This window comes from Sesamum indicum, linkage group LG6, assembly GCF_000512975.1.
Source record: "Sesamum indicum cultivar Zhongzhi No. 13 linkage group LG6, S_indicum_v1.0, whole genome shotgun sequence".
NCBI classification, from domain to species: Eukaryota; Viridiplantae; Streptophyta; class Magnoliopsida; order Lamiales; family Pedaliaceae; genus Sesamum; species Sesamum indicum.
This window is the reverse complement of record NC_026150.1, coordinates 21013596-21027620: the sequence shown is the minus strand read 5'-3', so window position 1 is coordinate 21027620 and position 14025 is coordinate 21013596. Positions and strand designations below refer to the sequence as shown.

The 14025-nt window shown below is 38.3% G+C and overlaps 3 protein-coding genes across 7 annotated transcripts in view; 1 reads left to right on the top strand and 2 right to left on the bottom strand.

Moving 5' to 3' along the window:
• The window catches only part of LOC105165307 (type I inositol polyphosphate 5-phosphatase 4-like), a gene marked incomplete in the record, with an annotated part of 4866 nt that extends 1949 nt beyond the window's left edge, over window positions 1-2917 (top strand). Inside the window, 9 exon segments of one of the 2 annotated variants that reach the window (XM_020694459.1) lie at window positions 1-461; window positions 552-745; window positions 938-1046; window positions 1165-1313; window positions 1431-1733; window positions 1842-1916; window positions 2038-2100; window positions 2184-2277; window positions 2370-2917. In XM_020694459.1, coding sequence (XP_020550118.1) covers window positions 1-461; window positions 552-745; window positions 938-1046; window positions 1165-1313; window positions 1431-1656 — 1139 coding nt within the window. 2 annotated transcript variants of the gene reach the window in all.
• On the bottom strand, window positions 10113-12243 carry LOC105165306. 4 transcript variants are annotated; one of them, XM_011084277.2, is made up of 2 exons: window positions 11651-12232; window positions 10113-10702 (listed from the first exon to the last, which is right to left on the bottom strand). In XM_011084277.2, exons 1-2 carry the CDS (start codon window positions 11908-11910, stop codon window positions 10612-10614), a joined length of 351 nt encoding a protein of 116 aa, XP_011082579.1. In that variant the 5' UTR covers window positions 11911-12232; the 3' UTR covers window positions 10113-10611. The 4 variants fall into 4 exon arrangements, with proteins under 4 accessions (XP_011082579.1, XP_011082580.1, XP_011082576.1 ...); XM_011084278.2 differs by having other exon boundaries at window positions 10118-10571; window positions 11651-12220; XM_011084274.2 differs by having other exon boundaries at window positions 10201-10638; window positions 11651-12199.
• The window catches only part of LOC105165305 (vicilin-like antimicrobial peptides 2-2), a 2476-nt gene continuing 1382 nt past the window's right edge, over window positions 12932-14025 (bottom strand). The window contains 3 exon segments of the mRNA NM_001304414.1: window positions 12932-13298; window positions 13442-13736; window positions 13843-14025. The exon segment at window positions 13843-14025 is cut by the window's right edge and continues 69 nt beyond it. Of these exon segments, the coding sequence (NP_001291343.1) occupies window positions 13144-13298; window positions 13442-13736; window positions 13843-14025 (633 nt within the window). The 3' untranslated portion in view covers window positions 12932-13143.

Sequence of the window (14025 nt, the reverse complement as noted above, 5' to 3'; positions counted from 1 at the left end):
TGGGTGATGACTTTGAGGGTTCGAATAGAGAAAAGGACTCTTCTTTCTTCTACCGCCGCTCTTTTCAGTCAATCAACCGCAGCATGAGAATGATGCCAAGTGGCATTTCTATGCCACAGCCTACACTTGATCGCCGATTCAGTGTCTGTGATCGGATAATGTATGGGCATAGACCGAGTGATTATTATGATCTGAATGGGAGGTGTGGTTGTTCCTCTGATGATGACGACGGGCCAAGTGATTCACCTTATACTAACTACTCAGCTTTCTCTTATGATGGACCTGTCTGTATTGAGGAGAGGGACAGACACCCAGGGCAATCAAGGTATTGTTTGGTTGCAAGCAAACAGATGGTTGGACTATTTCTCACTGTATGGATAAAGAGTGATTTGAGAGAGGCAGTTCGCAATCTGAAGGTATCCTGTGTTGGAAGAGGGTTGATGGGTTATCTTGGAAACAAGGTATAAATTTTGTTTCTTTGAACTCATAATTCCAGAGCAACTTGTCTAGATCACCAGAAAGTGGCAATCTTATGGCATCAAGTTTTCCAGGGTTCAATTTCAATAAGCATGTCTTTGCACCAAACAAGCTTCTGCTTCGTTTGTAGTCATTTGACCTCTGGAGAGAAGGACGGTGACGAGCTGCGAAGGAACTCTGATGTCATGGAAATTTTGAGGAAAACAAGATTCCCACAAGTCCATGCAATGGGAGATGAGAACTCCCCTCAAACAATTCTTGATCATGAGTATATTCATCATCCCTATATAGCTGCTCTCTTTAAGCATTTGGTTTGGATTTCCATTTATGTTATGTTAGTGGTTCCATCATCCCAAATTTGTTAGGCCATTTCGTTTTCACAAAGGATGACGTGCAAGAAGTTTCTTTCCAGTATAGGAACTTCTGATTCTAATAATTCTTGTTTTGTGTTTACTTCCAGTCGAATCATATGGCTTGGGGACTTGAACTACAGAATCGCCCTTGCCTACCGATGTGCAAAGGCTCTTGTAGAGATGCGCAACTGGAGAGCTTTGTTAGAAAACGACCAGGCAAGCGAATGAATTTCACCATGGGAGCTTCATTTTTATTTTCAGATTAATTGGACTTTAACCATTCCAATGCGTAATCAATCTACATTATTGATTTCCTTTTTCCCCTCTAAAACAGCTCCGGATAGAGCAGAGACATGGGCGTGTTTTTGCAGGATGGAACGAAGGAAGAATATATTTCCCTCCTACATACAAGTACTCAAATAATTCAGACAGATACACCGGCGAGAATACGCACCCAAAAGAGAAACGAAGAACACCCGCATGGTAACTTGAATTTCTATCCAACCAAAATTAACTTTCTGGTGCTATCATATAAAAGGTGGGGGAAATTCCATGTTCTAGTCACCCATCTTTTCTGATTCCATGTATTTGTTGATGAAGGTGTGACCGTATACTGTGGCGGGGTCCTGGTCTAAGACAACTATCATATGTTCGTGGAGAGTCTAAGTTTTCAGATCATAGACCAGTATACAGTATATTCCTAGCAGAAGTTGAGTCCATCAACTGCAGCCGCATCAAGAAAAGCATGAGTTATTCAAGCTCTCGGATTGAGGTTGAAGAGCTGTTGCCATACTCTCATGGCCATGGTCAGCTAAATTTTTTCTAAGGATCGTTGTATATAACCTCCCTGATGGCATTTTGGACCTTATGTTGCAAACATGAGTAACAGAAGCTGCTAAGCGAGTAGGTTATTTGAGTTCCGTCTCGATTCCTTAACTTGCTTCATTTTGTTGAAAAAGTTTAAGTATTTTCTAGTTCTTCTCATTGATAACTGGGATGTGATTTTTACAGGTAGGAGGCCCTGAAAGTCGATGGATTCTACAACTAATTCGTTTATTCAATCAGAATAATTCCTCGATAATTCAGGTCATCTGTGACATCCTTTGTTTTTCTGTAGAATCAATGTATGAAATGCCAGAATGATAAAATGAACTGATAAATCTTAATTCTGTTGGTTTGGTGTACGATATCCGATGAAATATCACAGCTCGAAGTAATTGTGGAAAACGACTACACATTTACATGGTTCTTTAAACACTCAAAAATAGAAGTAATCTCCATTAACTTTCTAACTCTTGCTCTCATTATAAGGCGTATTACATTCTCGTTTCACAACGGCTTATATTGTTGCAGATGAACTTCGGACAGAAAACGGCTTATATTGTTGCAGATGAACTTCAGACAAAAGATACAGACGTCAACATTCACCATATCAAGCAAACATATGGTAAATCACAAGCTTCTCTTCCCTTCTTTCCTTGCTTGTAATAATAAACTAATCTAATCATCTCTATATCTATGTTTCGACATTCTTAACAGCTTGTTGCAACTGTAAAGAAAAGCTACTTCGCCCTCGACCCAACATCCACCAAATTCTTTGATCAGTTATTTATTTATGGAGAATTTCGAGGTGAGTCAGAATCAATAATGAGGTGAAACATAATTTAGTAAAAATTATGATAAGGGTATTTCAATCTGTAGATAAACAAACGTTTGTACTACCCATTGTCATCAAACTTTTAACTTCACTCTGTCTGTGTTTGATGACTGTACTATAGTACTATGCTTTGACAAAAGACCTCTCTCACACAATTCAAAGGGAATATTAGTGCTTTTTGCGAAGAAAATCAGCTTTGTTTATCAAGGGGGAAAGAAAAGGAAAAGGGACATCAGTTGTGTTGAATCCAACGGCAAAGTGTTATCACGACATGTCTGGTTGAATCCAACGGCAAAGTATGTTATCACGACATGTCTGGATGATTCCAATTTCCACGTTTTGGAGAATCCCACAAAGCCTGTTTGACTGCAGACAGATGTGACTTTCGGATTTGTCTATATAATATTCAACACTTTAATTTTCTCTTCGATTGCGGTTGTATGGGGAAAAATCATATTTGACAGGAGCTAGTTTTTCCTTTTTCTGTTTCTTGAATCCATATTACTTAATTCTCTAAAGAATATTTACTTCAAAATGATTAGTCAGAATTAAACTAATACCGATAAGATGCAATTTACTCCATATGTAATATAATATTGAAAATAAATAAATTACTTCTATAAAAAAAAATATATTCACCTCATACTATATTATGTGGTCCACGCCCGTTTTCTTTATTTGTTTTATTTTTTATTTTTTTATTATAAAATATATTTATAAGCTTGCTTCATAACCTTCTGGTATGATTCAATCTAATGTTCAAATTCAACTAACAAGATCATCTAAATTTTTTTTTTAATTTGAATCAGGGCTATAAAATTTTAATTTAAAAATATATCTTAAATATACATAAAATAAAAATAACATATATATATATATAGAGAGAGAGAGAGAAAGTAAGTGTAGGGAGAGAGGGAGGCCATCGATGGAGGGGTCTTGGAGGAGGAAGGCCGGCGATGGGAGCAGGGAAAGGGGGAGGGTGGGCGATGACTGGCACGACTTGAAAGGGGGAGGAGGGCTGCAACTGGGAGGGAGTGGGGAAGAGGAAGGAGGGCGACAAGGGATGGAGCGGGTGGTGGCCCAGGCAACGGAGGGGGTTGGTGGCGCGGGTGATGGGGGTGGAGCTTGGAGGCCGCGACTAAGTGGCACTTGGAGGCCGCAACTGGGATGGAGCTTGGACGTGGTGGCGATGGCGATTGGGTTGGAGCGGCGATGGAGATGGGGTTGGGGGTGGGGGGTTGGGTTTTCTTTTTCTTTTTTAATTAAGAAAAAGTATATATTTAAAAACTATACTTTATATATAAAATAATATTTCGTTTTTAATAAATATTTATTATTTTATCAAATAATATTAGTATATTATATATAATATATTTATATAAAAATAATATTTTTATTCTTAAAAATTTTGCCCAGTCGCAGAAAGAGAGTGTATCATACCACCCCCCATGCTCTATTTGGAAAAAGATAGGGAGGTAATTTGGTATTTTTTTTATAGAGAGGTAATTTGTAGAAGGATTGCATTTTTCCCAAATTAATACTGATATGTGCGATTTTAGCACAGTTTCGATAAGCCTGGACCGTGATGATGGACTTGGGTTGATAAAGCAAAAGAACTTGAGCAATGGAACCTACAAAACAACACATTAGTACTCCGACATTCAAGTTAGTATCAGATTTAGAAATAAATGATCGTAAAAATAAATTGTAATAAAAAAATCAAGATATGATTAAGAAAGTCATAGAAGAAATTATGATTAGGATGCAATTCAATAGAAAACAAGAATAGAGAGCAATTTTCAGATTCTGGCAGGTGTCCCCATCGGGGGACTGAGTCAGTATATATAGAGGGGCATTCTCCTCTGTTGGGACTCTGCACACCACCTTTATCTTCAGAGAAAGAGGTCAAAATGATTTGATCTTATCTCCAACGGATCACCTCACAGCAACACATCCTTGTTTGGGGAAGGACTTCTTGCATATGAGAACTCCTGTTCTGCGGGGAGTCCCTCTAGGTTCATGAGTCCTAGGTCTTCGGGACGTCTCATTTCTCATGGGTTGTCCTAGTTGGGCCTTGAATGTGGAAATCACTGCTTGGAAATATGATAGGTGGAAATCACTGCTTGGAAAGCGTTGAAGGTGGATTTCCCCAAGATGACGTTTTAGGCTAAGGGTGTATCCACCACTAAAAAATTTAACAAGCAAGTCTTTCGAGTAGTTCTAATACCCTAACTTCCCGTATTTCCTTTATGGTTATGTCGTGGCCTCCTTTACTTGAGCCTTTCTAGCATGGTCGAAGTCGCCTCCGCTTGGACCTCCTGCAGTTATTTGTATAACTCCTTTACAGGGAGGGTTATTAGCCTCAGCCCTCTCCCCAAATGCATTCTTGTGCTTTTCTCATGGGAGAGATTCAAGACTAGAAATTTTTGCTTCCTTTGCTTTGTCTATCTCTTGCTATTGATACGGCCTTGTTCCTTGAGCTTTCTCCCAACAAATGTATTCCTACAAATATTCGTTTTGGATAAGTCTTTCAGCCTCATTCTTCAAGTGCCAACATTCTTGAGTGGTATGATAGTAGTTGTTGTGAAAACAACAGAATTTGTTGGATTTAGGGCTTTGGGGGTTATCTCTTCATGATTTGGGGCAAGCTAATAGGTTTTTTTTCTTAAATCGCCATAAGAGTTTGAGTGATGGATACCTTCAGGGGGGTGTACACTGCATTTTACCCTCTAGAAGGGTGGCTTCTTATACCAAAAATCAATTCGAGGCTTCTTGTAAGGGGCCTCCTCCTTTGAATCCTTTTTTTTTCCTCCGCGACTCTCATTCTTAGCAGTTTGAGCGTCTTCCATGTTGATATATTTTGCAGCACGAGCTAAAAGGGCGTTGAAATTGGAGAATCCCCGTCCAAAAAGTCCTTGTGAGAATGCGTTGGCCTTCACTTCTTGAGTGGCGGAAGGCACCTTCGAAGTAGTAGCATTAAATCTCTGCAAGTACTCCTTCAAAAGTTCATTGTCTTTTTAACGTATGGCAAAAACACTGAGTTCTGTCTTGCAAAGCTTCCGAGTACCAGAGAATTGATGTAAAGAGAGAGATCGAAACTCTTGGAAACTTCCTATCGTTCCCACGGGCAACTGATTGAACCATTGTTGTGCAGCTCTGGTGAAGGTGGTAACAAAAACGCGACATTTAATTCCATTCATGTACCTATATAAAAGAGTTGCATTCTCAAAACGTGAGAGATGCTCTTGAGGATCAATTGTCCTTCATATTCAGCAATAGCCGAGGTGCGCTAATTTGCTGGAAGTTCGTCCACCATCACCGGATCCGTAAAGGGGACAACTTGTTGCTCGTCTTTGGGGGCCCTGCAATCTGGTACTGAACATCTTGGAGACCCTTCTGTAGGCATACCAATTGTGCCAGCCATTGCCGGGGGGAGGGGCAGTTGGAAGGGGGCCTTGTCTATCAACCATTTGGGGCCTGGATATGCGGACGTCTTCTTCAGCAATGCCTCCTTCTATTCCTTCTTCAAGAACACCAGCTTCTAGTATGGGAGCTATGCGGACAGGAACAAATACTGCCATCTGCTCCCAAATGGCTATTGCGACTATCTGTTGAATTTCGCCTAACAAGGCTGGAGAAATCTCTCCTGAAGTGGTATCGATGAGGTACTTCGTCATGAGGGTCAACCATAGGATCCACCGCTCTGGGGGGTGGCATTGGTGCAGGGAGTGCTGGGGAAGATCCTTTGCTAATCGGGGTTAGAGAAGTTCCTGCGAGGACCTATAAAGTTTGATTGCTGCCAGATGCCTCCATAGCCTTTTGTTTGTTTGCGGGATTGTTGGGAATTTCTATAGTAACTCACGTCTTTAACTCAAGCTTTTCACAAACGCGGCTACTTGATGCGTGCGATTAGCATGGATCCAACAAGCCTGGACCTTGATGATGGACTTGGGTTGATCAAGCAAAAGAACTTGAAAACCGGAACCTGTTAAACAACACGTTAGCACTCTGACGCTCGAGTTAGTTTCGGATTTAGGAATAAATAACCGTAAAAATAAATTGTAATAAAAAAAGAGATATGATTAAGAAATTCGTAGAAGAAATTGTGATTAAGAAGCAATTCGATAGCTAAAATAAGAATAAAGAGTAATTTTTCAAATTCTGGCAGGTGTCCCCGTTTGGGGGACTGAGCCTCTATATATAGGGGGCGTCCTCCACACCACATTTATCTTCGTAGAAAGTGGTCAAAATAAGTGTAGATAAGGTTTGATTTGATCTTATCTCGAATGGATCACCTCACAGCAACACATCTTTGCCTGGGGAAGGACTCCTTGCATATGAGGAGTCATGTTTTGCGGGGAATCCCTCTAGGTTCATGAATTCCACGTCTTGAGAATGCCTCCTTTCTCATGAGTTTTCCTAGTTGGGCCTGGACTATGGGCCTGTGATTTGAAAAGTGTTTTACTAGGCCTTTTTCTTAAGTCAGGTCCGTGGGTTTGGCAAATCACACTGCTCGTAAATTAAAATAAATAAAAATAATTTTATTAAATAATTATATCACACAACTCGACAAATAAACATGCCCTTAAAGAAAAAAGCCTAAATGTTAATCTGCCTAGTTTTGAATCAATGAACTCTTTCCTGGTAAATAAATATATGAAAACAGAATCAAATAATGTGTATAGATGTTAAAAGTGTAACATAGATATTTTATATACCATATGATTGCATTTTACATATTACACAACAATCATGATTACTTTTTCCCCTCCCATCTAAAAGTATATTAAAAGTTTCTTTTTATTTTGCTTTGATTGAGATGAATTACGATGAAATGTCAAATAATCACAGTACTTGATCGTTGAAAGTTTTCGATCATCCATCCGAAACATAAATTGTGTTGTGTGATAAATCACGTGGGTTGGAAAGGGAAGGATGTCTTATAGATGGCGAAAGAATGTGACCCGATCCTTAATATTTAAGTTCGGGGGATGGAATATTGGAAGTCATTTTCATAACCTATAAGTTTGTGAGGAAAAAGGGTCCTACACCCTCTTAACCATCTTATTCACTTTGATACAATTATTGCCTTTCCTTTGTCTTTTATTTTTATTTTTCCTTTGGAAAAGGTCTAGAGACCTGAAAATCTCCAGACACTTGCTCAATGACCTTGATAATATATGTTCTTACACAACTTTCCAGCAAATTTTAGGATTTTGTCCATCGTCCATCCATGAATGCCGACAATCCAATTGATGAATGCAATTTTTGTGGTTCTTATATTAGCCCTTTGGTTCAAATGCCAAAAAAGTTGGCTAAACAATCTAAGCTTACAGATGGAAGTCTCTTGTTATTGATCACTTCCCGTCAAAATCAACTGCTTGTGTGGATGAAATTGGGAAGGAAATAATTTGAAGTGGCAAGAATGTCTGACCTCACGTCCAAATAAATGGTGGACAAAAATATACAAAAAATTCATAACTCATGTCGGTTTTGATCGTATTTGAACAAATTATATGTCGCATATGGTTAATTTACAATTTAAAAAAAGTTACCAATCAAATAGTAAGTGCATCATTCTTATTTTATGATTCATTTGATTCGATCAAACCTGATTCAAATTAAAAAAATTTAAAATCTGATTGTTTTTGTTTTTGTTAAAGAGGAGAGAGAAGGCAACAATAAGTATGAACATAGGAATTGCATTCCAGCACCACGGACAGCTAAGGATTAAATTTCATAATCAAATTATGAATCTACTGTTGTCAGCTATTTCGAATATTGGCTAATAATAACTAATTATACTAGAAGGAACAAACAACACATGAAGACATGAAGGATGGATTCAAGATTTTAGTAGATAAAAAGGGTAAAAGAAGGGAGCTTTCCGTTCGACTATTTTAGAGTACATTAGCTTTTATGTTAAAAATAGACAATATCATAATATGTGGGGGTTGAGATAGAGACTAGACTAACACGACTCTGACTGCCTTGAAAATAACATAGCAGATACCATTATTTTCACCGTACCCTTGTCTTTACATTATATATATATATATATATATATATACATATTGATGAGAGTGAGGGATCAAACAGCAAACTTCCTTTTTCAGCCTTTATCATCACACTATATCTTCTCCAAATCTTACACACATACACGTACCACAGAACATTTCTTTATTAGCTATAATAATAGTCGTTAACTATACTCAAGACACTTAATTTTTGTATCAGCACCAGCATTATAAAGTAAGCAAGCAACAATCACACTAATGGAGGCCCTTCTTTATTTACGTAACAACAGCCCAATGCTCTTTAACTATATATGCCTATTTTCTTCCGCAAACGATATATGGAGACATGCATAGAGACTATATAATGTAAAAGAGTAGTAGATATTAGATGATGTCACCTTATGGCCTGCTTTGTTAAAGAAGTCTGTCAGGCAGATGGGGGCAGTGCCAATGTCTGAGTGACTCAGAGAAAAGAGTATATGAATCTGGACACACGACGATGAATGATATACGAGTGTACGACTGACTGGCGCTGCAAAATGTACTCTAGTACCCGAACAAAGTCAAACTTAGCAAACAATTTTCGGGGAAAAACTTTTGTTAAGAAATTGGGATTTACATAGTTTTTTAAAGAAAACTCTTTTATGGGTACCCTAGGTCTCGTTTTTATAAAAACTAACCTCTATATACTCCAATTTCCAGACTAATGACACATTTCTGGAAGGCCCATTGGGCCTTTAATTAATCTCTTCCCAATCTTTCTAAAGCAATCAGGACCTTGGTGGGCTGCAGATTACTGTGATTCCTTGGTTTATCCACAGTCAAGCGAGAAGGATGAAGCCTAGAAATTCAGAGTCCATCACACCCATAAAATGAACGGTAAATTACAACAACCTCCCCTAAATTTTGACATAATTACGAATATCTTCCGTTGTTTGAAAAATATAAATACCCACCTAATGATTGATGAAATTATGTAATCTTTAGATGGAGGTATAATATTATCAAATTTGCCCTTATTGTATCTTTTTATTTTTTTTATAAAAAATCGGACGGGATGTATTAATTTTTTTTTTAAATTATAAAAAAATTTATTCACTTAGTTCATAAAAAAAATTAAAAAAATTAAAAAAATTTAATTTTTAATCCACAAAGATATTTTGATCAGTTCACCATACAAAAAATGAATGAAACCTAACAGATTGGGCTAATTGTTAGACGGTCGTTAAAATCAAGAGGTATTCGTATTTATGTCAAATCTCAGGAAAGTCAGTTGTAATTTATCCTAAAAAGAATCTTGTGATATGACCCTAAGCAAAATACCAGCTACTACTGATGTGATACATTTACCGACGGCAGCATACCAACATGGATAATTGCATAACCCTTTATCATAGGGCATGCTTTAATACTCTTTACTATCCTCTAAAGATGACAACACAGCCTGTAGAGAATTTTTGGTATCTTCTTCGGGTAGCCGTTCTCGTTCTACTAGGAGACCTAATTGACCTCGGCAACAAGCTCAAAAATTTTTAAAGGGATGAGATTATAACAGGAATTGGAACATAAGTGATCACTCTAATGCCCAGATCCAAAGTGGGATAAAATTTTAGCACATAGATTGGGTCAAACTGACAAACTCCCCGGCCCAACAAGACATGCTAAAGGTAAAGTCCATGTAGGTATTTCATCCACTAGCATCACTTTAGTGCTAAAGAATGATCTGTTTTTTAATATGATGTAAAAGCAATATATAAAACCAAATTAGCAGCTGAAGCAGAAGACCTATACCTATTTAATTCTTCAGAAACATAGCTAATGTATAAGAGAAACTGTACAGGTGGATAGTACTAGAAAATCAGATCCATACTCTTCCTAATTCCAAGCAGAAAATGCAAGCTGATACCCAAAAATTAACAGCTAGCATATCTACAGTAAGCATATAAATTGCTACTCTGTAACTATATATGCAGCATTCTTCTCCATTTTATGAACAAAACTGACCCTTCAATTGGAAACACCCTAGCCATCAACTACTACCTTCTCTTTGCGATTCGCTGGCTGTTCCTGCGTAGAAAGGTCCAGTGCAATCTGAAGGTCACGGCATTCAGCAGAGCAGAATGCACAGAGGTCGCTGCATGATAATGTTGTACATCCAAGGGACAGCACTCTTAGAGCATAACAATACGTCATGGAAACTTAAGCAGATTAACAAAAGATGTATTATTAATCATAGGTTGCAGAAAAGTATAAATTACTTATCCTGTACTATTAGTTGCTCCTATATGTTCCCAAGAGATAAAATAAAATATCAATGATACTTCTATATAAAACTTAAAATTAAGGTTTTGGTCTCAGCGATTGAGTAGTTTGAGTAGATTTTACGCAAAGGAGGGAAAAACATGTAAAAGTAACAGTAATCACTACCTCAGGAGTATTTGTATTGCAAGTCATCTTTTTGATGCAGAACAAAGTCAATAAAGTAGGTGTTTCAGTTGACTAAATTATATACTTGACAAAACAACTATTGAAGCAATAAAATCATGAATACCTTTGATCATCAGAAATTAGTCACTGAAGCGTTGATTAATCGTAATTCAATCAGGAAATGAACAACAGAAACTTTTCATAGATTCCTATAAATAAAATTAAACGTAGAAAATCCTGAATCTTTTACGATATTGAAGATAGCAAAACATACTTCTATAGCGATCAATAAAGTAAGAAGACAAAAGATAAACCTAATAAGAAAAGCTTAATAATCAATAAAGAATAAGCTTAACACTCAATTCCATCATAATCCGGTGATTAACTAAAGAAAGTTAAATTTAAAGAAAAACTAGAATTAAGCGCACTGAAGAAATACTTCTAGAACAGATTAAAAGTTAAGTAATAACAATACAACAGGACAAACAAACTCAGAAAGAAAAAGAGATTGAATTCGAAGGAAGCTTAGGAAATGTAAATGGAGAACATCACCACCCAGCCGGTGATAGATTCATGAAGAGCTCTATAGAAAGGAGGAAACCAGCACATGAAAAACTGAACACCAAACGAACCCCAAAAAACAGAAAAAAAAAAAAAAAGAAAAGAAAAAATCAATCACAAACAGAGACACGATTTAACAGTATCATAAACAACTATACCTGTACATGAATACCTCAGATTTCCGAGCGATCCGCTTCTTGCAATAGTGACACCGCTCCAAGAAAACCCCAAATTTTACCCGATCAGAATCTCCAACACTTAGCGGATAAGCGATGTTCAAAATCTTCGATTGGGACGACCCTCCGGAGGCGTCAGCCTTAATAACTGCAGTCGGATTGACGCCAGCGTCCACGCTGGTCGCAACTTGCTTGAAGAGGTGGCTCGACGGACCCACCGCTCTGCTGCGCTTCACCGGCATTTTCAATCAATTACACGGAAATGAGCTAGGGCTTTTAAGCTGTCTCTCGCTTATGTGTGGAAATGAAACGGAGGAATGAATACGAGGATCAAAGAGAAACAGAGGAGGAAGGAAAGGAGCTAGCCAGGTGGCCTATATATGTATATATATATGGCACCGTGGGCCCGTATCTGGACGGTTTTCAGGTTAAAGCAAAAACGTATTTTTATATCTAAACTACGCTGCAAAATTTTCGTCTTGAGGTTTTGGGGTTTTGGATTATAGAATATCGTGCTTCCAAACAGCGATTGCTGATGACCGGAAATGAGGGGATGCATTCCGTTAAACCCTAAACTTGAGTCAACAATTGTGGATTAAACTAATCTAATTATTAATTTACGCTAACTGATTTCATTAATTAATTACATTGGCAGTTGAGATTATCGGTCTCTATACTAATATTAAGTGGTATCACAATTTAAGCTTGGAAAGCGGGTTTTAAGGCGGAACGAACGTCGCCCATCAAACACCATTTCCTAATTGCGATTACTGGGAGAAAAGGGCAAAACCGTGGCAAGAAATTCACTTAATCCGCGGTAGATTTTGTGAACTTAGATGAGAAATTCTAATTTGAATTACCAGACTTAAACTAATGATATAATAATTTATTTGACCAGACTTGTATTAGTTTGAAAAAAAATTTCAAACTGAGATCGCCAATCGCATGATATCAAATGCGCATAATCCCTCATGAAACAAGAGAGTCGCCACCAAGCGAATTCAGGGTGCCCGTGATGTATTAGGGAAATTCTAATACCAACTCGATCGAATCTGAATCCATCATGTAAGAAATGCAATATTATTACCGTGTAATTGATGTACAGTTTAAAAAAAAAAATTAAATAACTAATTATATAACACGTATAATACACGTGCTCTGTAATATATAATATATTTAATTTAGTTAAACATGATCCAAACAAAAATTTCATTGCAAATCAAACATTTTGTTGAGAAAAAGCACCGGAAAAGGAGGGATTTCCCCTGGAACCAGCTGAGTCTTATTTATTTATGTTAAGAGGGCTTCGTCTTACATATTTACATCTCCGCAGGGTTTCAAAAAGCTTACATTATAGCAGATCATGCAGATGCTAATACAGAAGAGTCATAGTTATATCAGAGTCTTGCACAACATTCACATAGGAGCTACAAACACAAAATTCCGCGACATCCCCCACCGCTTCCAACATGGCCTTACGCATCAGCACGGCCCTGTTGCTGCTGGCGCGGCCCCTTGAAGAAGAACTCTTCTTGCTGGCTCCTGAACACCTCTTCCACTTCCCTCGCGGGCATTCCAAACGCCAGCTCCTTCGCCTCTCTCTCTAGTTGGTTCATCACATTCCTTCTTCCTGTAAAATAAATTTCAATTACAGACCATCGTGATCAATACATGACAGTTGGTTCATCACATTCCTTCTTCCTGTGAAATAAATTTCAATTACAGAACATCATGATCAATACATGATGTATCACCAAGACGGGCCGATCTTACCTGCAAGAGGGAATTTTTCATTGTTGTTAGCATTGACTTCGAAGCAGAGAACCTGCAGGTTCTGATTGCTCGAAGCAACAGCCACAAAAGGATGACCAGCCGGAATGATGACCACCGTGCCACGTGTTAGGCGGGAGGCAACTCTCTGGTAGCTTGGTCTACCTCTAGTCTCGCCCTGGTAACTGCCCCGTGACCGAGACATGTGAGGGCAAGCCATTTCGAAGTAGCCCTCGCCATCAACCACTAGGGCGATCTTTGTGGCCTTCGAGTTGTAATGGGGAGCTGTCATCGCACCCTATGTCAAACAAAAACCAACCCTTAAGTTATCAACCTTCAAAATATTCAACTCATACAAAACCGAACCCGTTTAGAGTTTGAATCTCAAGATTTTTCCTTTTTACCTGCGTGATGTTGGCGAGAGAAACAGTGAGATCAAGGTCTCGTAGCTGCCTATATTGGCTGGCGTCAACCTCGTAGAGCTGTCCATACTGGTTGGAGTGGGTGGGGCGTTGCTGATAGATATTAATCGTGCCCTTGGATTCGCCGCCGAAAGGCCAGATCCCGCCCTCTTCGTGCCGGCTCAT